Source organism: Anser brachyrhynchus, assembly GCF_964034855.1.
Source record: "Anser brachyrhynchus genome assembly, chromosome: 3".
Lineage (NCBI taxonomy): Eukaryota > Metazoa > Chordata > Aves > Anseriformes > Anatidae > Anser > Anser brachyrhynchus.
The window spans coordinates 73,701,004-73,727,759 of NC_137696.1; the positions used below are offsets into that span (position 1 = coordinate 73,701,004).

General features: G+C 39.4%; 3 protein-coding genes across 6 annotated transcripts; 2 read left to right on the forward strand and 1 right to left on the reverse strand.

The window, feature by feature from the left end:
- The first annotated feature begins 561 nt into the window (after positions 1-561).
- Positions 562-11,570, forward strand: LOC308193426 (amine sulfotransferase-like). 3 transcript variants are annotated; one of them, XR_013949622.1, is made up of 8 exons: positions 1,571-1,595; positions 3,256-3,426; positions 4,533-4,741; positions 5,130-5,256; positions 5,935-6,029; positions 6,682-6,862; positions 7,189-7,399; positions 7,840-11,570. XR_013949622.1 is itself a non-coding variant. In XM_080588127.1 (7 exons), exons 2-7 carry the CDS (start codon positions 3,288-3,290, stop codon positions 7,311-7,313), a joined length of 876 nt encoding a protein of 291 aa, XP_080444253.1. In that variant the 5' UTR covers positions 562-790; positions 3,256-3,287; the 3' UTR covers positions 7,314-7,828. The 3 variants fall into 3 exon arrangements, 2 of the variants coding, with proteins under 2 accessions (XP_080444253.1, XP_080444252.1); XM_080588127.1 differs by lacking the exons at positions 1,571-1,595; positions 7,840-11,570 and adding an exon at positions 562-790 and having other exon boundaries at positions 7,189-7,828; XM_080588126.1 differs by lacking the exon at positions 7,840-11,570 and having other exon boundaries at positions 1,448-1,595; positions 7,189-7,828.
- On the reverse strand, positions 9,383-17,638 carry LOC308192780 (RWD domain-containing protein 1-like; the record flags this gene model as incomplete). The annotated part of the gene is given in 5 exon segments (XM_080586693.1): positions 9,383-11,838; positions 13,175-13,237; positions 13,880-13,913; positions 13,916-14,008; positions 17,594-17,638. Coding segments are annotated over 5 exon segments (348 nt in total). The 3' UTR covers positions 9,383-11,725.
- A 494-nt stretch (positions 17,639-18,132) lies between these two features.
- Positions 18,133-26,261, forward strand: LOC308193427 (amine sulfotransferase-like). Of its 2 annotated transcripts, XM_080588128.1 has the most exons (8): positions 18,133-18,382; positions 19,020-19,172; positions 20,844-21,014; positions 22,121-22,329; positions 22,928-23,054; positions 23,685-23,779; positions 24,440-24,620; positions 25,622-26,261. In XM_080588128.1, exons 2-8 carry the CDS (start codon positions 19,163-19,165, stop codon positions 25,744-25,746), a joined length of 918 nt encoding a protein of 305 aa, XP_080444254.1. In that variant the 5' UTR covers positions 18,133-18,382; positions 19,020-19,162; the 3' UTR covers positions 25,747-26,261. The 2 variants fall into 2 exon arrangements, with proteins under 2 accessions (XP_080444254.1, XP_080444255.1); XM_080588129.1 differs by lacking the exon at positions 19,020-19,172 and having other exon boundaries at positions 18,139-18,382.
- Positions 26,262-26,756: the final 495 nt, after the last annotated feature.

Sequence of the window (26,756 nt, forward strand, 5' to 3'; positions counted from 1 at the left end):
CACACTTCTTGGCTCTCCAGCTACATCACGAAGCTGATGTGGGTCCATAGCTGGTGCTCTTGGGGTTCTTCAGAACGCCTGTGGAGCAACTTCCTGCCTAGTTTTGGGATCAATAGCTATTGTCTTTCACTATTATTAAACACTTAGAGAAGAATTTGCAGTTACAAAATACTAGAGGAATGCCTGATTGGAGCAGAAAGCAAAGCAGTGCAGGCCTAATCTTTTGGCCTGAGGCTTTCCCCTGTGATGAAAAAGAATTTAGTCCTCCTGACATACATATGTTGAACTTAAATAGCCAGTTCCTTGTCTGAGACCAGGTTTGACCAGTTCGACCCCACTGAGGTGGGGGGCAGTGGATTCAGGCCGTTCTGCAGAACTACTGGCACTCAAAGTTTCAGGTAAAACCACTGTGGACAAAAGTTCAGAGGGAGCGGAGTTTAAAAAAAAAAAAAAAAGAAAAGGAAAAGTTTGTATTCCCTTCTGCTCCTCTCTATTCGTCTTTCATAATGCTGTCAATAAAAAGAGGAACAAAACTTAAAACGAGCATTTGAATAATTTCACCAATCTCTCTGGACTGCTTTAACCTTTTCATGGGTTATGTCAGTTCTCTAATCTCGGTGTTAGAGATAAGCAAATGCTGAACGGAAGCCAAACAGCAAGGTGTTTGTGAGTGCATGCCTTGGTTAGATAGGAAATGTGACCGCTCAAACCTCTCTCGAAGTATTCGCGTTCACTGAACGGGGAAGGAATAACATACATCTCCGTGGGCACCAAAGAGAGAGCAGAGAAGGTAAGTGTGCCTAAAATTATTGCAACTGTAGATCTGTGAGTTAAACGATGCTATACTGCCCTGCCACTAAAATGAGAATAGTTGTGCACGGAGCTCTTTTGTCGAACACTTTGAGAAGCTCTGCGGGAAGGAGATGCATAGAAACAGGGGCTGTGCGGGCAGGAGTTCAGCCGTGAGGAGCTGGGTGTCTGACAGCTGGTGCAGGACAATGAGTTTTACATCGGTTTTCTGTACGATTCAGCAAGGGATTGGAGTCATGGCTGCGAGGCAGTTAAATGAGCAGAGTAGAAGTGTACGGTCACTGTGGGTGCAGGAGGTGAATCAGGGGACACCTTTATGTCTGCAGCTGGAGGCAGATTGTTAGATGCATTTTTCAGATTCATATCTGGCCAGTAAGAGCACATTTGAATGCTTATTTCTTCTCCCATCAGATATATTAGACCACAAATAGGCTCTCCAGACAAAGAGGTGAGGCTATTTTTCCTCGTATAATTTTTATTGCATATTCATATATGGGTAAGAAAGCTCTTTTTTTTTTTAAAAAAAAAAAAAAAAAAGACTGTGTCTTCCTTTAGTTTCTCAGAAACTCTTCATTCTTCCTCTATGTATCCATAAAAATATTCACTCATTCCCCATATCCTTGCATTCTTAGGACTTCCCCAGATTCAAGTCATGACTTGAATTCAACTGTGTACCAATTCCTCGGTCTCTAAGTGAGGTTAGTGCTGCTACTGCTCTTCAGCCTTGTTTCTGGTGCAGTTAGTGACTCATCAGCTATTTAATCTGGCTCTATAAATGAACCCAGGTATATAAAAATAGATAAAATTTAAACATCTGCTTGGCTGTTCCACCGATGTGGCTGAGATCAGCTAAGTGTGCAGTTGTCCTACAGACGACGGTGATGGTGGCGGGCAGCTGGAGGGGAGCGGGGAGCATCAGCCCCAGGCTGAGCCATGGAGTCAACCTTGGGGGACGTCTGTGTGTCCTCCTGTGGCCATGCCATGGCAGGAGGTTACCTGGGCGAGCAGCACGCGTGCCCCATGCTGCTTCTTTTTGGCAGCTGCCTCCTGGTGGAGCAGCTACCAAGGGCCCAGTGGCAGCACAGGCCCCACGGGCGGTGTCCGTGCGCACGCATGTGCCTCACCGGGGGCAGTCCGAGGGTGTTTGTCAAGGCACCCAGCCATGAGCTGAGCTCACAGAGCAGGAGAGCCTAAAGAGAAGAGAGGCTGAGCAATAAGGGATGGGATTGGCGGCCTCATTTCCAAGGACTGTCTGCTGTGATGAACCCGGGTCACTTGGCTGGTGGGAATTGCGTAAACTGCTGATTTGGCAAATCCGAGCTACAGGGATAGCCAGGTGATGAGGCAAGGGCAAACACTTCAGGCAGAGAGGACAAAGGACGGGTCACCTACGCTTTGCAAGGGGGAAGGCAGGGGACAGAAACCTGAATAAAACTCCAGATTGAAATGTCTCTTTTTCAAAATATTTTCCAACCCAAATAAAATAATGGTTGTGATATCTAAGTCTGAAAATGGACTTGCTCACGTCATTTCTCCTAAGGCTTGTACGTTGTCTGAAGTATATCTTCTCACTTGGGAGAGAGAGACCTGGATGTTCAAGTCACTGAAATCCGTGGATGTTCAGCTCAAAGGGACACAAACGAAAACTTCAAACCTGGATGTTTATTTTGCTCTTGCTCAGCTAGAAGAGTTGGTCTCTCTCTTCACTCTGTTTCTCTTGCTGTTTCTCCCAAAGAGTTCGTTCTTCCCTACAATGATGATTAACATATTTTTTTTTCTGGCAAATATGCAGCAATGGTATTAAGATACAAGAATATGTCATAAAACCAGTAGGCATGTTTGAAAACTTACATTTATGCCTACCCATCCCTGTTTGTAGAAATTATGCTTACTATGAGAGAAGAACTGATAAGGAGACAGAATAACTAGAAGGAGACAGAAATTAAAATAAAACATGCAGAACACAGTTTCAGTCACAAAATTTAGAAAGGGAGCTTGGTTAAGCCAGCTCTGTCTAACAGGTGATGACAATCCAAAGGAAACTTTGTAGTTGCTCAAATCCTAGAGAAAATTTGACAAATGATTTTTTACACAGGTTACCTTTGGTTATGTTAGTTTTTACATGTGTATAACATACACTTTCTTATTAATAAAGGATCATGCTATATATCTTTTTTTTTTAATAGTTATTATCATTAGAAACATATCCTGATATTCTTGTGAAAATATGAATGTTAAAATTCAGAGTATTGTGCAAGTGCATTGTGCTAGAATTTGCAAGAACCATTTTTTTTGTTGTTTTTTGAATTGCACCTTTGGTGTTTTGTTTTGTTTTGCTTTGTAGGGTGGAGTTTTCTGGTTTTGTTTGTTTATTTGCTTTTTCTTTGTTTTTCTGTGAGATGACAACAAGACAGAAAGGTATAATTTTATATTTTCTCATTGCAGCTTATTCACCAATAAGAGACAAAAGATTAACAATGGAACCGTCAAAAGAGTTTATGTTCAAGTACAAAGGGTTTTACTTTGGTGTAAATACTTCAGTCGAGCACGTAGCTTCTCTGGAGAATTTTGAAATCAAAGACAGTGACATATTTATAGCTACTTATCCCAAATCAGGTAAGAATGGAATCGTTTCCAAAGAGGAAATAAATCTGCCTTTCTTCAGCTGCCTAATCACAGATGTGCCTAAGGTTGTTGGCTTTGCTTTTAGACCTGAACCATCTCTGAGCATATGCAGTGCAGCATTAAGTACGAATCCTGCACAGCCATGGCCTGAACAGCCAGACACAAGATTCCTGCTGTCCAACTGAGTTGATCTACCTCAATCTTTGACTCGGTGCTCAGAGCAAGCTATGCCCAAAACAAGCTGAGTTCCTGAAGGTACAAGAAGCCTGTGGAGAGGTCCTGAGTGGCAGTGGTAGGGGTCAGAGAGCCCAAGTGATGCTAGTGATGCTAACTCATCATCAGGTGGTGCTGGAGCAAGCTGTCCAGGAAGGCAGAGGGTCAGGATGGGAAGGCAGGATTTAAGGGATAAAGATGTTAAGGCACTGAGATGAGCGCATCTTTGGGAGTGAGAGTTTTGTGTTGCAAAGTGATGGGGTACCCAGTGACAGGAAAAAGCTGGAAGATGATTCTGAGTCATGAATTGCACAGAATATCGTCTTCTTCCCATTCACAGCTTTTCCTCTGTCCTGTCCCCCCCCATCTGTTCTTCCTCACCAGCTATCTAAGGTGCCCTCTAATCCTTCTGTTGAAGCTCCACCTCTGTACAGAAAAATTGGCTGGGCTGATGATGCCAAGCAGAGTAAGACAGTCATCACAGCTGTGAAATCACCATTTGTGCTTTATAAGCACGGTGTTTGTTTTGTGGCATCTTACAACACTTTTCAGGAATTCAGGAAGCAAAAGTCTTTTCCTAGATCCCTTCAGGATGAGAAATATTTTTAGGAGTGTGGACCACAGAGATGAAACAGCTCATGTTGCTACAAGAGAGTGAGGACAGACACAATTTGTGTGGAAGCTGAGTATGCTGTGTGAAAGAACTGAGGGTTTAGTTACCTGCCATGGATTTTATGTTTGCTATCTTCAGTATGCAAAGCTGTATTTATATTCACAAAGTTAAACAACTACAACTGTGCAGAGGCTGTGTTTTTGACAATATACTGTCTTTAATTAAAAATAAATAATCAAACAATGTTCAAACAAAAAGGTCTTCTTCTCAGGAACTGTGTGGACTCAGAACATTTTGAGCTTAATACTTCATGAAGGCCACCGAAATGGAACAGAAGATATGGAGCTCATGGACAGAATCCCATGGCTGGAATACAATATAAAAAATAAGGATTTTGCAAGTCTTCCTTTGCCTCGTGTTTTTGCCACCCACCTGCCTTACTACTTACTTCCAAGAGACCTGAGAAACAAAAGAGGACGTGTAAGTGATGTTATTTTTACAATGTACTTAAAAACAATCAGGAAAATTTGCCTCAGTGATTTTTGTGGCAGAGCTCTGCTCACAGGAGCTGTGGAGGCAAGTCTGTAGTACTGCAGTTAGGTTCTTCACTGATACGGGAATAGTGGAAAACTGCAATGTTCTCACCACTTTCTTCTCAATCCCAGTAAAATTTGAAAGTGAAATCTGCCATGCAGAAAAGAGGATTTGAAATCCAAATGATGCCCAACAAATGAGATGCCCATGCATTGAGACTGGTTTCTCACACTTTTAGTGTTACCTGTAGGGGCATCTATGGACAACTGCACTGATGGTCAGGATAACAGAGTCCTGTAATATCTCTGAGACCAGTGTTCTTGTTGTTTTTCAGATTATTTATGTTACCAGGAACCCCAAGGATGTGGTGGTTTCTTACTACCACTTTTCCAAATTCATCACCACATTAGAGGAAGTTCCAGATTTTAACATTTTCATGGAGAGGTTTTTAGCTGGCAAAGGTAGGATATCTTTCTTACTTAAGGAGTCCAAATCCTGGTCCACGACCTCAGGTTGAATGGAGATAAATTTTATCAATAAATACCAAGTACCCAGAACCCTCAGCTATGCTGTAACCTGGATCCAAAGCTGCAGAGGCTGCCTGAGCTTGGCACCATTTTCTGATTAAATTTCGTCCAACGGAGGTAGTATAGTCAAGGCATTGCTGCTCCCCAGCAATGTGCAAACTGTTTGTTTTATTTGCGTTAGATGCCGACTCAGAATGTAGCCATTATGACTGAGGAACTCTTAACACCTTCTGCACTTGGTTAGTGGAGCTGAACCCATAGGAAAAGATGGTACAGGGAAAATAGAGAAGTAGGTTTTTGCTTCTGCCGGTGTTAGTGCAGGTTGCCAGAAACCAGAGGGGATTTGCCACATGAGCATAAAGAATTGTCACCCATAACCTGTGAGCACGCATCCCTCCACCCCCTGTAAAAAGACAACCCATTATGCCTTTACAGGCATAACTTCCTTCTGAGCCTTGGGAAAAAAAGGAACAGAAGAGAGGAAAGCCTACGCTCCTATCCTCAAAAATAATGCAGGTGCCAAAAAAGTGACTGATAATGTTACTGTTTTACTGTTAGCTGTTAATAACATTTTTTTTTCTCTCTCTCTCTCAATTATTTTCCCTTGATAAGTGCTTGCCAGTTCTTGGTTTGATCACGTTGCGGGCTGGTGTGGCCATGCGGAGGATTTCAATATACTCTTCCTTACCTATGAAGATATGAAAAAGGTGAGGTCAATTATATCACTGTATTCAAGGGTTTCTCTTCCCATACCAAATGTATTTTCAGATTGGTCTTTATACTTATGGTTTATATTGGAAAGTGCTTAGTCCCTTATGGAGTAGAATCAAATTGAGACTTCTGAGAGAATAAAGTCATTTTTTCTCATTGGTGCAAGATTTTATCAACCACTAAAGAATTATTGGATAGATCACCTTCTAGTAGGACAAAAGTAATCTTCACCACGACCTCAAAAAAAATAAAATAAAAAAGAACAACAAAACAAAACATTCCGAAATAGTACAGGACAAGACTTTTGTGAGTATCTTCAACACAAACATCGTGCTCATAAGAACAGTTCCACTAAAGAAAACAAATGCTTAAGAGGCAGTTGCTAAGGCACTTGAGGAGCTCTCAAATTGCTGACCAAATGTTCCCTGTTTGGTGTCTGCCTGTGTCTTTGTGCAATTTCTCCTTCCTCCAAGGCAGCTTGCTGCCATAGGTGGCTACAGCATCCCTGCTCTCAAGAGCTCAAGACGTGCAAGTGAGACTATGCTCTCATAAAAACCATGGCCCGTTTTGAACCTAGATTTATGCCCTTTATGATCCTGTATTTAGTTCTTTGCATCAACAAGATGCTTTAAAGTAATATTATTGCAGGATCTCAGAAGTGCTGTGCTGAAGATCTGCAACTTCCTAGGCAAGAAGCTGAGTGAAGAGGAAATAGAAAGCGTTGTGAGACAGGCTACTTTTGAGAACATGAAGAAAGATCCCAGGGCAAACTACGAGAACCTGCCAGATGACATCGCAGACAAAAAAAGGGGTAGATTTCTACGAAAAGGTAAAATGGAAGCAGTCCATTGTAACAGCTTTTAACCCTTTCCCCCATCTCTTATTTGATCTCAAAGGAATCACTAAAAAACAGAACCAGGGAGCTTAGTGACCTTATGAGGAGACAGGACGATATGCTGTGTTTTATTCACATCCCCTAGATTTGGAAGTGTGTCCTCCAAAGAGCACACGGAGTCTCTCTCAGGGGGCCGGCAACTGAGAGATGCTGAGGAAGCCAGGAAGAGCCTCCTGAGGATAGCGCTTGCTGTCGGCCGGCAGGCTTCCAGACAGGTGCATGTTCTGCTTCTCATCCCGCTTTGTTGCTTCTTTCCTCAGGCACTGTTGGAGACTGGAAAAATATGATGACAGTGGCACAGAGTGAAAGGTTTGATGAAGTACTTAACGAGAAAATTAAGACCCTGCCCATCAAAATCACCTGGGATATTAACAATGAAATGTAGGCTGGTTTTGAGTCTCATCATCCTTTGGAGTTTACAGCGGATGGATGCACCTGAAGTTCTAGAATAACAAAATACATCAATTTTCAGTATGTTACTCAATTCTGTGTTATAGAAACAATACTATAACAACTCATTCAGAAAACATGACTTGTCTGAGAGCTATTCAATTTCACCAGTTTCCTGTTTGTAATTTTACAAGATATTTCAGTTAATTTTCAAAGTAAACTGTGAGTTCCTTTCTTTGTGTTTGCTTTTACATTCACTGACTTTAAGAATACCTAAGTTGTAGAAAGCCAAGTGAAAATAGATTGGTGTTAAAGATAGTTTAAAAATTTTATGGAAATGTTTCTACTTGTGAATTTCTTGAGGCTTCTTTTGGTAGAACTTTAAATGTCTGGACTGGAAATAACATTGTCCGTCTGTGCTATAGTTCTGGTTTCATATGTTTGAGTTTCTATTAGCTTGGTAAACACAAATACTCAACTCTTAGCTATTAAACTGGCCTTTGTATTGTATTCCCTTTCAGCACAGCCTTACTCAAGAGGGCAGAAGGAAGGATCACGATCTAAGGAAGAAGCGTTTTGTTCCAACATTTTTTTTTTTATTATTTTTTTTCCAGACACCAACTGCACTCACTAGTCCCAAAAACCAGCTTGCTCTTCTCATTTTCAATCCATCTGCTTTAGCCTTCTGACACATTCTACCTGCTTTTTGCTGGACGGAATTATTTCATGCACAGCATGCTCTTGGCTCCTTCAGTTGAACACAGGTTACCTCCTATTATTAGCTTACAAGTAGTTTTTTATATACCCCCAATGGTACAGTTAGATCGTCTTTTCTCCTGGAACTTCACGTCACCAATACCAAGAAAACGTACAACAAAACCCCGTGATTTACAAAATTGCTACACCCCCTGGTATACAAGTTTGAACTTCAGACATGGGGACTGGTGATTTTTTCCACCTGTACATATTTACCCTGGCCACAGAAAACAAAACGAGTTCAAAGTCAGAAGACTAACGTGGGCCTTCTGATGAGCTTACCTTCAGCACAAATAAAGCCAGGTACAAGCTGGACCTTGATCTTCTACTCTTTTTCCAATGGTAGAATATACCAAAGTCCCATTGTAGTAATAAAAAGCCACCTACCCCTCATACCACCCACACAGTGTGCCACAGCCCACTGATACCAGCTACCTCTATCAGTTGGCAGATTTCACTAGCATTCAGTGCTGAAAGGAAAATCATTTTCATGGCAATAAATGTGCCTATGTGAAAGAATTAAACCTGTGAAGTCTCTCCTCTGTCTTCTAATTGGAGCGAAGTTGCAATGCACTGACGGGATAATAAAAAAAATAAAACAAAAAACCTATCGGATTTTGCAATAAGAGAGCACAGGTATGTGTCTGCTCTTTCTCTCAGGATGCAGGCTTGATGTACTTAGAACACATGTTACCCTGATGGTTAAAAGCAGAAAGACTGAAGTTGAATGTCCCCAGGGAACTGTATTAGAAGCTCTGCCTTTTTGGCCAAAACGCACTAACCACTGACCACTATTAACCACTGACCTATTATTAACATAGCAAATCAGAAGAGCATATTACCCCAAGGTCTTGTTTGCCTCAAAGCAGGCAGCAATCATTGCACTTTTGTATGAAGTCTTGTCTTTGCAGCATGCCAGATGTGGCCTGAGATGGTATCCCTGCAGCATCTTGATCTAGTGGGCACCTGCCTTTGAATTCTACTAGGGCTCTGGCATAAAGTTTATCAGGATCAAACCTGGATTAGCTCTGGCCCCGTAGTGCAGCATTGCAACCCATAATAGTCTCTCTACATGGATTACAGCGTAAGCTTTGGACTTGCAGATCTAAAAGCAAGATGGTTGTCAGCATCACGAGTTTGAATTACTAAAATTCCATCAGAGTTAATTGATGGGATTTTATTAGACTAATACGAATTAGACTTCAGTTTAACTCAAAGCGGGTAAGCAAATTTTGAGAAACTCACCTAAACTTCTTTTACAAAAAAAGCCCACCTCTCAGCCCGTGTCACAAATGTAGCCGAGCCCACTCTCAGTCAAATTCCCTTTTATTTCACAGATGTTAATTGATAATAAAGCTAAACAAATCAGAAGTTCAGTCTACGTTACTGAAACTTCCGTCAAAGACTTGGAGAAATGGACTTAAGCAATGTTTTGTTATTTCAATCCTTAGCTCCTCTGCTTTGAAACAAAAGATGCAAGCAATAATGAAAAATACATTTCTACATTTTAACTTGACAGTTGTAACTTTAAACTACACATCCTCTGCATAAAAAACAATAAATACGTTAGTGTGAAAACAGAATAGAAAACCCCATTAATCTAGAAATACCATTAGCAAGAAACTCGTTTTTCTCATTTAGATGATTCCTGCATCATCAGTGACTTACTTAGAAAACTTTTTCAGATTACCACATTTTGCACAGATTACACAGTATTCTTGGATTCACTCCAGATTTGAGGAGAACTAAATCATTGTTTTTATGAAAAATATCCTAGTTTTAAACATATAAACTGACAATGGAAAGCAAACTTTTTCTTTTTTTTTTTTTCTTTTTTTAAATGCAGCTGAATTGAGAAATAGCAGAAGAAAATTAAATTCAGCGTTGAACAGCATTTTAAAGTATACTAGCAATTGCACAGGAAGCTGGACACAGTCACTATGAAGCTTTCAATCCAACCGCATCTTTGGAAAAGTCAGATTTCATATCACATTAGCGTACAAGTTTTTAAGCATATTTGGTAATGTCTGCTGGAACACAGATCCCGCTTATTGCTTTGAAACATACATCATCATTGAAACCTAGACGCTTGTCTAGAGTTCTTAGGTGCCAAAATTAAAAAGATCAAATAGAGGATGGTAGGAACAAAGGCACATGGTTAATTTATAAAAGCATTTATAGGGTACTTGAACATTTATTTCTATCTATTAGAAACGCATACTTAGTCATCTTGAGTACAAAAAGACATGACTACTGAAACATGTTATATAAGGTCATCCTAAACAGATGTTCTCAAGTGGCATGAGCTGGTAATCTTATCTATCATTAAATTATTTCTGGAATGAAATCTCTCATCTTGCATATGGAATTTCTAAACATTAAAGTTCAAAAATTCTTTATTCCTCTAAGCACGGACACTTTAGTGCAATCCTCTTTGCAAAGGCTGAAGCTGGAGCAGTTAAGGCAATCTACCAGAAGCATTTTAAAATCCAGCAGTTTCTAATCATCAAGGAGCCTGGAGGTCTCTATTTGGAGAGCTGTTTCTTGAAACCTTCTTCCATACCATCCTTCTAGCTGACGCAGTCTCAACCGCGGCCTGTTTGAACACCACATTTCTTGCAGTAATTTTTTTTTTTCCTGGAGGTGCAAAGGGGGAAGGAGTCTACCATCAAGCTAGTAGCTCCATAAGCAACTCAGAATGGTTAACAGTGTAACATCCACTAGTCGATACGCAGCTTTACTGTACCTTAAGACTTTTACTGGCTGCCAACTTTACTGCTAACAAGATGCTTCAAAACCAACTCTCATTACATTCAAACTTACATGCACTCTATAAATACTGTTACTGTATTCTGCTGATAGTGTTTTTACATAGACTTTTGCCAAAAGCAAACATTTTTTTTTTTTTTTTGCCATGGAAGTTCGTTGATGCACAGGAAGAAAAAAAGGGCTTTGTAAAGCCTTTTCTAAACAAATCAAACTTCTTTTTTTTAAGAGGACTGTATCGCTCAGATTTATTTTTCTTCCCCTACAAAGCTGAACTAGTCTTTTTGAAACTATTACCCTGAACTATGGCAAAAGATTTTACTGTAGTAAAATGGAAATGGCTATGCCTTATTAGAAGGTGACTAGTGCTGCCAATCTGCAGCTGTTCAGCTAGTAAGTTGGGGCATCAGAACTGAACACTACTTGCAGCGTAATAAAATTTCAAAGAAAAAGAAAACTGCATAGTATGTGATCCCTTTTATTCACTAAACTTGCCCATGCATAGCCTAGTTGGAAGATAGCAGAACAGCTGCTCAGCCTTTGCATGTAGATGTGTTTAGTGACTGCTATGACATCTTTCTGTCTTGCTTCTTGTCACGTCTCTTCACAGGACACTTACAGAATTGGAAAGGAAAAAAAAAAAAAGAGAAAATAGAGTATTTTCAGACAGAACAATATGCCTCAAATTTTTCATTTGAAATATTGAAGTCAATTTATTTATAATGAAAATCATCAGAAGATGGTTCTCCTGGATTTAAAATACTTTTTCTTTGAAAAAAGAAAAACAATACACACTACTACAACCACAGATGCTGTGGCTTTTCTGCCTGCCTATCTCTCCTTATCTAAGTCCATGCTGATGACAGAGCCAGTTCAATAAAAAGTCTAATCGCTATCTAAATTAACAGGGTTGTAGTCGGGGTCATCCTCTTCATCCTCCAACTCTAAATCATCCATTTCTTGGAATAAAGATTCATCAACCTCCACACTGTTTCCAGCTGCAAAGAACAGGAAAATAATTTATTTTATGCAAGATGAAAACAGTACCTGCACAACAAAATACACAATGTTTTTATATTCATTCTTTGTACATTCAGTCTTTGAAAAGAGCACCACTGAGCATTTGCTGTGCTTTTTTTTTTTGTATTTTAAGCCTCCTCCTCTCTTACATACTCAGTCTTAAGTTCTAAGTCTCTTCAGTCTTCCTTGAATTCTAATGTTATTTTTAACCTTCTTGAGTAAACTAAGTTCAGTTTGTATTCTTTAATTCTTATGAAACCATTTTCCATATAATCCTCCCTATTACTAATTATTACTATTACTAAATATTATTACTAATTATACATACAAAAATAAAATGAATATTCACATGTATTCTTAAGACAATTTTCCCAGAAATTCCCATATATGTAAAAAAACACACATAATAAGGAACATCAGAACATATAGAATTATTCTTTAAAAAGTATTTTCTCAGCAAGCAAATTTGAAAGGCAGACAACTAGTTTAGACAGTCACTAACATATAACTTTTTTTTTTTTTTAGGTTTAAATTATGGAAGATAGGTGAAGCTTCACATGCTTTCATATTTTCTTCTGAAATGATTAAAAGTTAACTCATTAATCCAAGTCATTTAGGCACAGAGCCCAAATACAGAGGTGAAGTCTGTTCCTCCCTTGAGACAGCAAAATGTTGTGTCAATAACCCAACTTCATTTTAAGCATTTTGGGAGGAAGACAATGTTAAATTATGCCCTCAAACAAGAAGAAACAAATCCTCTATGACTGCCATTTCAAGTTTATATTCACTGACATTCATGAACAACTTTTTTTTTTTTTTTTAATTAAGTTGTTACATTCACATAAAACTAGACTCTTCTGCCTGTGTGTTTTTGTCAATAGCAAGAGATAATGCAGTTACATTAAAGGATTGCCCTAACTGAACATCAGTCTTTTAAACTAGAACACTAAAAGGAGGTACAGCAAATGAAATAGATGGTATGCAACTGTGAGTGGATTTGATTCATCTTCAACAGACTTGCAAGTTTAACAGCTTTGGGCCCAGCCTTGCTAAATTTTCAGCTGGCACCAGAGCATTATTTTCAGTAAGATAATAGACAAACCTACACAAAACAACAAAGAAGAAATGCATTGCATTAGGAGAGGAAAGTAGTATTTAATTTGATATACAAGATGTTTATCAGTGGTGTAGAAGTTCATGGAAAAGAAAGCAGAGCTTTGAGATGTGTGACGGAAATGGGGTCAAGAAGGCTGGCTACTAGAAAAAAAAAATTGAGCCACTGTCTTTCAGTGGTGGAAACAAACAGAAATTTACCTTCCTCCAAGAACTGGATGTCAGATGTGTCAAGGTTGTGATCCATTTCAAACAGCTGTTTCCCTAGAGGTTAAAAATAAATAAATAAATACATAAATAAATATATATATATAACCAAGCAGAATTGTAAAATAAAAGCCAATGCCCAGTCCTTACTGCATCAGTCCTCATCTTGCATTCCACAAGAAAACCTCTGTGGGAACTGGAGATAAGATGCCTTCTCCATCTTTTCAGATGGATAGGGCATAAAGGAAAAACAACTTGGATCTGTACATCAGTCACCAGCTCCTACATCTGTGAGGGGAACATCACATAATGCAAAGTAAAGCCTTTCTACTTGGGAGGTAGGGGAAGAAAAGGCCAAATCAGTAAACTGTCTGATGTAAATTCTGTCTGTTGTTTAACAGTACCCAACTATTTCTGTCAGAACGATGCTCAAAGTGGTATACCATCTGGCATAAAAACAGAGAAGCTTAAACGTGGTTTGGGAACCTTAATGACTTCAGCAGAAATCTTGAACCAATCAGATGTATTTAACCCAACGCAACACTCAAGAAGACTTCACGAAACATGAAGAACAATAAATGAATACTGTATTACAAGTTTAGTTACTACTACCATCTTTCAGTGTAAAGATTACTTTTAAGGCTTGTCACGATAGTCTGATAATATTGCAAAAGCTTCACAACCAGTTTTATATCATACCGCTTAATTTATTTTTGCCTGCTTGCTCCTCTTCATTTTTTTCCTTTTTATTTCTAGGAGTTCTGCATCAAACTTCGCTTTCCAGTTTAGGAAATTCTCAATTGTAACAGGAGTGCCATGAAAACATTGCTAAAAAAAAAAAAAAAAAGAGTAGAAAATAAATCTGCAAACATCATCAACTAGCACAGCCAGGAGTGAAGATAAGCATTCTCTTCCTTCTTTAAATTACAGCATCCCAGACACATTTGCTTGCTGTGAAACATTCTGATAAAGTAATCTTAAAACCAAGCATATACAAACACATTCTTACTTTTTTTTTTAATTATTATTATTATTTTATTTTATTTTGTGTCACGGAACTCTCCCTTCAGAGAGCTGCACTGACGTAGAAATTATTATGGAAAAATCCTAACTACTACTTTTGACCTACAGTGAGTGCAATGGTTAGCAAAATATCACTTATAGACGTTATCCTTAAATAGGCAGCACTTCTTATCAGCTCTTACGAGCAATCTAGACTGGAATTTTCTATAAAAATACGTAAACTCTAAAAATACGTAAACTCTTCTCTCTTGTTAACAGAGAAAAAGGGCAGGGATTTTTTTTCCTGCCATTTTCAGAAATACTCAACCTTCCAAGTTCCATTTCCCTCTAGCTACAGTAGTGAGAGAAAACTCACTGTGTTGAGAAAACTCAAAGTGTTTCCTCCTCGTACCTTCACAGTGTACTCTCTCTGATACCAAGGATTGAAGAGTATCTTGTCTATTTTGACTTGATTTTGACTGAAGAGTGTCTTGTCATGTAGATGGTGTAATGCTTTTCAGCTTCTGGGCATGCAAAACAGTTGAAAGGATTTGGGATCTTTATTACAGCTGAGAGAAAAGAAAATCATGTTCTCCATTCCTGACCTGTTCAAGGGTTCTTTCCTTCTGCTGAAACATGCACATGTGCACACACACACACACACTGTGAATTAAATACATGGATAACTGTCACCACAGGTACGTTTTATTGTAAGGCAGGAAATGCAAGGAGATAACCCCACAGTATTTTATGGAAAGGAGACTTCTGTGCATAGTTCTAGCCAAAGTAAGTGGTTAGATTTTGTTCAAAAAGAGGGTTTTAGGCATCATTCAAAAATTATCTTTTTGTCATATCATTGGCTTTGTAGCATAATCGGTTTTGTCACATTTCTTAGGCCAGACATATTTAAGAACATGTAATGCTTATAGTTTTTAACATTCTTCTCAGTTTCCTCTTACCCTAGTGGACTTCAGTATTTTAAATTACTGGAAAAGTCATTAAATTTTTTTAAAAAGACATTTTCCAGTTGATGGTTGCTTTCATGGACATGATGTTCTCAGATTCGGTGTTCAAATTTTGACAACTCCTTGTTGTGGCCTTGTCTTTCACAGAAAATATGAAAAAAAAAAAAAAAAAGAGGAAGTACACACTGGTGACAAAACAAAGCAAATGAATGCCAAATTTATATACTCATAATTTTGGGAGTTGATCATTTAACAAAGTTAATTAAAGACTGAAAAACCACATAGACCTTGTTCCACATAGAACAGTACAGATCTATTCTGCCTACTGTTTACTCTGGTTCTGCTTACTCAGTCCAGATTTTATGGGAAGATTGAATAAAAGATAAATCTTACTTTTTAGACATTTAATTCATGAATAAACAGAAAATAAACGAGCAAAGAATAAATTATTTTCATGCGGTCTTTCTATACTTTTTCTGCTCTTCTCACATACCTTGGAGAACTACTATCAACTTGTAATCTTTAATTGATATTTAATCCTTAGAGAAAGGGTAGAAGAATACTGGAGGTAAATAGCCATAAAAACTTGCAGTTACAAATTCTTTGACATCATCAGAAAGCACTGTGAGTAGTTTTTGGGCCAGTTACAAGGACCTGGTTGTGCAATGGAATACGTAATATGCATACGTACAGCTTGTGTAAAGCATAAGTAGAGCAAAATACATCATATTGGCAGTAATTTTGACAATGCATTTGTAAATTAAATCCGTTTTTGACAGATAAAAAGACACATGCCTTCAATGAGAATGGTAAGGTTGGCTGTGGAGCATATTGATATAATTAATATAAGATTGCAATATATATTATATATGTTGCTATATATAGAAGTATATATATCATATTATATATATATTTGATACATATAATAATATGTTATAATATAATATTATTAGGGTATTCCAAATATTAAATGAAATAAAATACTTTGATTTGGTTTTGCTCCTAATTCCAGTTAGTCAAATTATCTTTACAATACACTTCATAACGTTAAGCATGGAAACTGCACTTTTATATGTATTTACCTGAAGCAAATTTTGTATGTTTTCTTGAAGAATGAGCAGCCAGTGTGGTTATCTAGTGGTAATGATATTCATGCAATACAAAATAAGAACTTTGTAAAATAGAGCTATTATATATTACATATATATAGTATATAAGGAGAGAGCTATTATTATATATAGCTCTCTCTCTATATATATACATATATATAATATATATATATAAGAAATATATATATATATAAGAATATATATATAAGAAAATCCAATCTGTACGCAACCTAAAATCCTCCTTCTCTTTGCTGAACATAGGAACTTGGATACAAGAGACACAGGTAAGACACATTCAGTTGTGTATTACAGGAGTGAAAGAAAGAGGGAGACAGAGCATGCCAGTGACAGAAGTCCCGTAGGAGTGAGCACGCACCATACTCGTGAGAAATGGTTACATTTAGCCTGCCACCCTGCCTGTTGCCCTTAGGTAATACTAATGTTTGAGAAACTTCTCTAGTAACTCAGGTATAATGCATCTTTGGCATGGATTTTGTGCAGTAAAAGGCAATGCTAGAATGTTGATGGGGTATCATAGTACCTTAAGAATGTCTAAAACAAAACAATATAGTACAAACATTTGTTTTTCATTTTTTCTCAGTTGGTGGGGTGATAATCTGTTCCCATGCAGATACCTAAAATGAGGGTTGAAGCTGCCTAATTTGCCCTTTTTGCTATGATGTGTTGAATGTATTTTGCACTAGCATATGAAAGTTTTTTGGGGTGATTTTATGTGCCTAACTTAAGCATTCACTTTACTCAGTAATTTTACAGGCAGGAGATGATTCTTTATGTACTGTGTGTCTAGGGAACTTGGGTGCTTATTTTAGGTCTACCAGTTTATTAGTGCTGTAGAGCCTTGTGAAAGGAAAGCTAGTATTAGAATGAACAGAAATGTATTGTGTGAAAGCACCAGAGGAAGCAACCAGAGAAGGACATAGGAGGCCGATGTTAATGGCACTGAAAATGTGGTTTTGTTTAAACCATACAATAAACCATAAATTTACCTTCCTATACAATCTCAAACTGGACTTTGTGCAACTGTACCTATAAGGTAAGTGTATGTCAGGTATCTGGATCCCAAAGTTGATCATTAATATTGTAATGGACTATTTGTTCCGAAAGAGATAATGCACATGGAGATTATGTTCAATGACGTGCAGATAGACTGTGATTCAGAGCTACTGACAAGGGACAAGTCCTAACTTCAGGATGCTGACACTTTAAAATATCTTAGGGATTTGTATGATTTCCCCTCTCGCCATCTGTCCAAAGGCCAAGTAGCTTTGCAGGCTATTTGTTTTCACTGGAGAATACTGCTTCTTGCCCTACCTCACACTTCTTGGCTCTCCAGCTACACCACGAAGCTGATGTGGGTCCATAGCTGGTGCTCTTGGGGTTCTTCAGAACGCCTATGGAGCAACTTCCTGCCTAGTTTTGGGATCAATAGCTATTGTCTTTCACTATTATTAAACACTTAGAGAAGAATTTGCAGTTACAAAATACTAGAGGAATGCCTGATTGGAGCAGAAAGCAAAGCAGTGCAGGCCTAATCTTTTGGCCTGAGGCTTTCCCCTGTGATGAAAAAGAATTTAGTCCTCCTGACACACATATGTTGAACTTAAATAGCCAATTCCTTGTCTGAGACCAGGTTTGATCAGTTCGACCCCACTGAGGTGGGGGGCAGTGGATTCAGGCCGTTCTGCAGAACTACTGGCACTCAAAGTTTGAGGTAAAACCACTGTGGACAAAAGTTCAGAGGGAGCGGAGTTTAAAAAAAAAAAAAAAAAAGAAAAGGAAAAGTTTGTATTCCCTTCTGCTCCTCTCTATTCGTCTTTCATAATGCTGTCAATAAAAAGAGGAACAAAACTTAAAACGAGCATTTGAATAATTTCACCAATCTCTCTGGACTGCTTTAACCTTTTCATGGGTTATGTCAGTTCTCTAATCTCGGTGTTAGAGATAAGCAAATGCTGAACGGAAGCCAAACAGCAAGGTGTTTGTGAGTGCATGCCTTGGTTAGATAGGAAATGTGACCGCTCAAACCTCTCTCGAAGTATTCGCGTTCACTGAACGGGGAAGGAATAACATACATCTCCGTGTGCACCAAACAGAGAGCAGAGAAGGTAAGTGTGCCTGAAATTATTGCAACTGTAGATCTGTGAGTTAAACGATGCTATACTGCCCTGCCACTAAAATGAGAATAGTTGTGCACGGAGCTCTTTTGTCGAACACTTTGAGAAGCTCTGCGGGAAAGAGACGCATAGAAACAGGGGCTGTGCGGGCAGGAGTTCAGCCGTGAGGAGCTGGGTGTCTGACAGCTGGTGCAGGACGATGAGTTTTACATCGGTTTTCTGTACGATTCAGCAAGGGATTGGACTCATGGCTGCGAGGCAGTTAAATGAGCAGAGTAGAAGTGTACGGTCACTGTGGGTGCAGGAGGTGAATCAGGGGACACCTTTATGTCTGCAGCTGGAGGCAGATTGTTAGATGCATTTTTCAGATTCATATCTGGCCAGTAAGAGCATATTTGAATGCTTATTTCTTCTCCCATCAGATATATTAGACCACAAATAGGCTCTCCAGACAAAGAGGTGAGGCTATTTTTCCTTGTATATTTTTTATTGCATATTTGTATATGGGTAAGAAAGCTCTTTTTTAAAAAAAAAAAAAAAAAAAAAAAAAGACTGTGTCTTCCTTTTCATTCTTCCTCTATGTATCCATAAAAATATTCACTCATTCCCCATATCCTTGCATTCTTAGGACTTCCCCAGATTCAAGTCATGACTCGAATTCAACTGTGTACCAATTCCTCGGTCCCTAAGTGAGGTTACTGCTGCTGCTGCTCTTCAGCCTTGTTTCTGGTGCAGTTAGTGACTCATCAGCTATTTAATCTGGCTCTATAAATGAACCCAGGTATATAAAAATAGATAAAATTTAAACATCTGCTTGGCTGTTCCACCGATGTGGCTGAGATCAGCTAAGTGTGCAGTTGTCCTACAGACGACGGTGATGGTGGCGGGCAGCTGGAGGGGAGCGGGGAGCATCAGCCCCAGGCTGAGCCATGGAGTCAACCTTGGGGGACGTCTGTGTGTCCTCCTGTGGCCATGCCATGGCAGGAGGTTACCTGGGCGAGCAGCACGCGTGCCCCATGCTGCTTCTTTTTGGCAGCTGCCTCCTGGTGGAGCAGCTACCAAGGGCCCAGTGGCAGCACAGGCCCCACGGGCGGTGTCCGTGCGCACGCATGTGCCTCACCGGGGGCAGTCCGAGGGTGTTTGTCAAGGCACCCAGCCATGAGCTGAGCTCACAGAGCAGGAGAGCCTAAAGAGAAGAGAAGCTGAGCAATAAGGGATGGGATTGGCGGCCTCATTTCCAAGGACTGTCTGCTGTGATGAACCCGGGTCACTTGGCTGGTGGGAATTGCGTAAACTGCTGATTTGGCAAATCCGAGCTACAGGGATAGCCAGGTGATGAGGCAAGGGCAAACACTTCAGGCAGAGAGGACAAAGGACGGGTCACCTATGCTTTGCAAGGGGGAAGGCAGGGGACAGAAACCTGAATAAAACTCCAGATTGAAATGTCTCTTTTTCAAAATATTTTCCAACCCAAATAAAATAATGGTTGTGATATCTAAGTCTGAAAATGGACTTGCTCACGTCATTTCTCCTAAGGCTTGTACGTTGTCTGAAGTACATCTTCTCACTTGGGAGAGAGAGACCTGGATGTTCAAGTCACTGAAATCCGTGGATGTTCAGCTCAAAGGGACACAAACGAAAACTTCAAACCTGGATGTTCATTTTGCTCTTGCTCAGCTAGAAGAGCCTCTTCACTCTGCTACTCTACCTGTTTCTCCCAAAGAGTTCGTTCTTCCCTGTCCATCACAACAATGATGATTAACATATTTTTTTTTCTGGCAAATATGCAGCAATGGTATTAAGATACAAGAATATGTCATAAAACCAGTAGGCATGTTTGAAAACTTACATTTATGCCTACCCATCCCTGTTTGTAGAAATTATGCTTACTATGGGAGAAGCACTGAAAAGGAGACAGAATAACTAGAAGGAGACAGAAATTAAAATAAAACATGCAGAACACAGTTTCAGTCACAAAATTTAGAAAGGGAGCTTGGTTAAGCCAGCTCTGTCTAACAGGTGATGACAATCCAAAGGAAACTTTGTAGTTGCTCAAATCCTAGAGAAAATTTGACAAATGATTTTTTACACAGGTTACCTTTGGTTATGTTAGTTTTTACATGTGTAAACATACACTTGTATATGAATAAAGGATCATGCTATATTTTTTTTTAATAGTTATTATCATTAGAAACATATCCTGATATTCTTGTGAAAATATGAAAGTTAAATTTCAGTGTATTGGTGTAGTAAAATTAATTTTGCTAGAATTTACAGGCGCCATTTTTTTTGTTTGTTTTTTGAATTGCACCTTTGGTGTTTTGTTTTGTTTTGCTTTGTAGGGTGGAGTTTTTTGGTTTTGTTTTTTTTTTTTGTTTATTTGATTTTTTTTTGTTTTTCTGTGAGATGACAACAAGACAGAAAGGTATAATTTTATATTTTCTTATTGCAGCTTATTCACCAATAAGAGACAAAAGATTAACAATGGAACCGTCAAAAGAGTTTATGTTCAAGTACAAAGGGTTTTACTTTGGTGTAAATACTTCAGTCGAGCACGTAGCTTCTCTGGAGAATTTTGAAATCAAAGACAGTGACATATTTATAGCTACTTATCCCAAATCAGGTAAGAATGGAACCGTTTCCAAAGAGGAAATAAATCTGCCTTTATTCAGCTGCCTAATCACAGATGTGCCTAAGGTTGTTGGCTTTGCTTTTAGACCTGAACCATCTCTGAGCATATGCAGTGCAGCATTAAGTACGAATCCTGCACAGCCATGGCCTGAACAGCCAGACACAAGATTCCTGCTGTCCAACTGAGTTGATCTACCTCAGTCTTTGACTCGGTGCTCAGAGCAAGCTATGCCCAAAACAAGCTGAGTTCCTGAAGGTACAAGAAGCCTGTGGAGAGGTCCTGAGTGGCAGTGGTAGGGGACAGAGAGTTCAAGTGATGCTAGTGATGCTAACTCATCATCAGGTGGTGCTGGAGCAAGCTGTCCAGGAAGGCAGAGGGTCAGGATGGGAAGGCAGGATTTAAGGGATAAAGATGTTAAGGCACTGAGATGAGCGCATCTTTGGGAGTGAGAGTTTTGTGTTGCAAAGTGATGGGGTACCCAGTGACAGGAAAAAGCTGGAAGATGATTCTGAGTCATGAATTGCACAGAATATCGTCTTCTTCCCATTCACAGCTTTTCCTCTGTCCTGTCCCCCCCCATCTGTTCTTCCTCACCAGCTATCTAAGGTGCCCTCTAAACCTTCTGTTGAAGCTCCACCTCTGTACAGAAAAATTGGCTGGGCTGATGATGCCAAGCAGAGTAAGACAGTCATCACAGCTGTGAAATCACCATTTGTGCTTTATAAGCACGGTGTTTGTTTTGTGGCATCTTACAACACTTTTCAGGAATTCAGGAAGCAAAAGTCTTTTCCTAGATCCCTTCAGGATGAGAAATATTTTTAGGAGTGTGGACCACAGAGATGAAACAGCTCATGTTGCTACAAGAGAGTGAGGACAGACACAATTTCTGTGGAAGCTGCATATGCAGTGTGAAAGAACTGAAGGTTTAGTTACCTGCCATGGATTTTATGTTTGCTATCTTCAGTATGCAATGCTATATTTATATTCACAAAGTTAAACAACTACAACTGTGCATAGGCTGTGTTTTTGACAATATACTGTCTTTAATTAAAAATAAATAATCAAACAATGTTCAAACAAAAAGGTCTTCTTCTCAGGAACTGTGTGGACTCAGAACATTTTGAGCTTAATACTTCATGAAGGCCACCGAAATGGAACAGAAGATATGGAGCTCATGGACAGAATCCCGTGGCTGGAATACAATATGAGAAATAAGGATTTTACAGGTCTTCCTTTGCCTCGTGTTTTTGCCACCCACCTGCCTTACTACTTACTTCCAAGAGACCTGAGAAACAAAAGAGGACGTGTAAGTGATGTTATTTTTACAATGTACTTAAAAACAATCAGGAAAATTTGCCTCAGTGATTTGGTCCAAATCCTGCCTTTTTCCTGTTTTATTTCCCCATGCCTTGGTGTAGATGTCACCAGCTTAATACACGTGGGGAGATCAGTGACCTTCTAGAGCCCACCAGTTCTGTTTCCTCTTGCCAAATCTCTCAGCCTTAACACTGCTAGAGAGATGGGTGGTGCAGCAATGTATCTCAGGAGGACATGCCAGGGTCAAAGACTTGGACTGATCTTACTCTTGGGAAAACATCCAGTTCCAGTGAAATTATTAGTCTGGAAAAAAAAAAAAAAAAAAAAAAAAGCCTCTGACACTGACAAGTAGTAGATAGAAAGGGAGCATGAGAACCACCTCTTCTTGTTCATCAGTGCTGGGAGTTTCTGAATCAGGGTCCTTACGGTGAATTGTGTCACAGCTCAGGGGCTGTCTCCCATTACAAAAAACTCCTAGAGGCAGATATAGCCGGTCTACAACACTAAGGCTCATTTACTGAACATGGACATTACAGAGTCCTGTAATATCTCTGAGACCAGTGTTCTTTTTTTTTTCTTTTTTTCAGATTATTTATATTACCAGGAACCCCAAGGATGTGGTGGTTTCTTACTACCACTTTTCCAAATACATGAACATAGTAGAGGAAGCTCCAGATTTTAACACTTGCATGGAGAGGTTTTTAGCTGGCAAAGGTAGGATATCTTTCTTACTTAAGGAGTCCAAATCCTGGTCCATGACCTCAGATTGAATGGAGAAGAATTTTATCAATAAATACCAAGTACCCAGAACCCTCAGCTATGCTGTAACCTGGATCCAAAGCTGCAGAGGCTGCCTGAGCTTGGCACCATTTTCTGATTAAATTTGGTCCAAAGGAGGTAGTATAGTCAAGGCATTGCTGCTCCCCAGCAATGTGCAAACTGTTTGTTTTATCTGCGTTGGATGCCGACTCAGAATGTAGCCATTATGACTGAGGAGCTCTTAACACCTTCTGCACTTGGTTAGTGAAGCTGAACCCATAGGAAAAGACAGTACAGGGAAAATAGAGAAGTAGGTTTTTGCTTCTGCCGGTGTTAGTGCAGGTTGCCAGAAACCAGAGGGGATTTGCCACATGAGCATAAAGAATTGTCACCCATATGCCTTTATGGGCATAACTGCCCATTGAGCCTCGGGGAAACGAGGAACAGAAGAGAGGAAAGCCTACGCTCCTATCCTCAAAAATAATGCAGGTGCCAAAAAAGTGACTGATAATGTTACTGTTTTACTGTTAGCTGTTACCAACATTTTTTTCTCTCTCTCTCTCTCAATTATTTTCCCTTGATAAGTGATTGCCAGTTCTTGGTTTGATCACGTTGCGGGCTGGTATGGCCATGCGGAGGATTTCAATATACTCTTCCTTACCTATGAAGATATGAAAAAGGTGAGGTCAATTATATCACTGTATTCAAGGGTTTCTCTTCCCATACCAAATGTATTTTCAGATTGGTCTTTATACTTATGGTTTATATTGGAAAGTGCTTAGTCCCTCATGGAGTAGAATCAAATTGACACTTTTGAGAGAATAAAGTCATTTTTTCTCATTGGTGCAAGATTTTATCAACCACTAAAGAATTATTGGATAGATCACCTTCTAGTAGGACAAAAGTAATCTTCACCACGACCTCAAAAAAAAAATAATAAAATAATAAAAAAGAACGACAAAACAAAACATTCTGAAATAGTACAGGACAAGACTTTTGTGAGTATCTTCAACACAAACATCGTGCTCATAAGAACAGTTCCACTAAAGAAAACAAATGCTTAAGAGGCAGTTGCTAAGGCACTTGAGGAGCTCTCAAATTGCTGACCAAATGTTCCCTGTTTGGTGTCTGCCTGTGTCTTTGTGCAATTTCTCCTTCCTCCAAGGCAGCTTGCTGCCATAGGTGGCTACAGCATCCCTGCTCTCAAGAGCTCAAAACATGCAAGTGAGACTATGCTCTCATAAAAACCATGGCCCGTTTTGAACCTAGATTTATGCCCTTTATGATCCTGTATTTAGTTCTTTGCATCAACAAGATGCTTTAAAGTAATATTATTGCAGGATCTCAGAAGTGCTGTGCTGAAGATCTGCAACTTCCTAGGCAAGATGCTGAGTGAAGAGGAAATAGAAAGCGTTGTGAGACAGGCTACTTTTGAGAACATGAAGAAAGATCCCAGGGCAAACTACGAGAACCTGCCAGATGACATCGCAGACAAAAAAAGGGGTAGATTTCTACGAAAAGGTAAAATGGAAGCAGTCCATTGTAACAGCTATCTAATTCCTCTTCTTGGTGCAGGATGTACCTAGGGCTTATGAACTTAGCTGGAATGGCCCATTGTCAGAGGGAGAGCTAAGGTTAGCCATGATTAAATCTGTAAGAGCTGTTTTCTTGCTAGGGCATCACTGATTTTACCACATTTTCCTAAGGATGATAAAACATTATGTTTTACTGATTGTAACAGAAGTTGCAGAAGGCCTGCCCAATATCAGAGAAGATCTGAGGGTTGCGCTGAACAAGGGGTAAGGTAGCACTTTCTTACTGGGGGCTGTCATGGTTATGAGCAATTTGCTAAATGGACAGGTAGCTTTCACTGGGGAGAAGAGCCTCTCCCAGACAAAAAGATAAAGATGGTGCTTCAGGGCCTCCAAGAGACTTACCATCTAGACACAACAGTGAATTTGATTTGAATAGTGACGGTCTACCTGGAGAGGCTGTTCAAGGATGGAAATAGTGCTGCCTTCCTTCACAGATGTTTTTTCTTACTTTTCAAGGCAAGAGTCATCTTCACAGTATGAGCATAGCCTCTTTTACCAATTACCCTCAAGGTGAATACAAAGCATCCCTGGTCTCCTGGGTTTGTGTCCTGATGCACGGTGTAGGAGGAGACCTTTAAAGGTTAAAGAGTGGTGCACTCAGAGAGGAAGAAAAAAAAAAAGAGGTGTTACTTTTAACCCTTTCCCCCATCTCTTATTTGATCTCAAAGGAATCACTAAAAAACAGAACCAGGGAGCTTAGTGGCCTTATGAGGAGACAGGACGATATGCTGTGTTTTATTCACATCCCCTAGATTTGGAAGTGTGTCCTCCAAAGAGCACACGGAGTCTCTCTCAGGGGGCTGGCAACTGAGAGATGCTGAGGAAGCCAGGAAGAGCCTCCTGAGGATAGCGCTTGCTGTCGGCCGGCAGGCTTCCAGACAGGTGCATGTTCTGCTTCTCACCCCGCTTTGTTGCTTCTTTCCTCAGGCACTGTTGGAGACTGGAAAAATACGATGACAGTGGCGCAGAGTGAAAGGTTTGATGAAGTACTTAACGAGAAAATTAAGACCCTGCCCATCAAAATCACCTGGGATATTAACAATGAAATGTAGGCTGGTTTTGAGTCTCATCATCCTTTGGAGTTTACAGCGGATGGATGCACCTGAAGTTCTAGAATAACAAAATACATCAATTTTCAGTATGTTACTCAATTCTGTGTTATAGAAATAATACTATAACATCTCATTCAGAAAACATGACTTGTCTGAGAGCTATTCAATTTCACCAGTTTCCTGTTTGTAATTTTACAAGATATTTCAGTTAATTTTCAAAGTAAACTGTGAGTTCCTTTCTTTGTGTTTGCTTTTACACTCACTGACTTTAAGAATACCTAAGTTGTAGAAAGCCAAGTGAAAATAGATTGGTGTTAAAGATAGTTTAAAAATTTTATGGAAATGTTTCTACTTGTGAATTTCTTGAGGCTTCTTTTGGTAGAACTTTAAATGTCTGGACTGGAAATAACATCGTCCGTCTGTGCTATAGTTTTGGTTTCATATGTTTGAGTTTCTATTAGCTTGGTAAATACAGATACCCAACTCTTAGCTATTAAACTGGCCTTTTTGTTGCATTTTCTGATGTTGCCTATTGACTGAAACACTTCATTACAATGTCTATTACAGTTCTTCAGGTCATGTTTGACAATTCGCTACTTGAATTTTTTGAGAAAAGCACACAGCATAATCACAGCAGTTTTTAAGTGCATGCCCACTCTGTCCTACCTAATGATCTACTAGAGTTATTGATGTAAAAACCTGCCAGCAATCTATGACTCCTATACGCATTGACGCACTATCAGGGTTTAATCTGTCCAAGATGCAACTCCATGCAGTGGTTTCCCCACGGGCTTCCCCTGAGAAGATGGGTAAAGAGATGTATCTCAAGATTTTTTTCTACCAATAACTCAAAAAATATTTATGTCCATACCACCACTCCTGACATGCACCTGGTCTGTGATATATTCACCTTTCTAGACAACAATGTCTTTTATGTAGCTTACAAAGGGAAGTCAATCTCCTGATTTATCAACTCTGTCTATTGAAATTGCTCACAAACTGTAGATCCT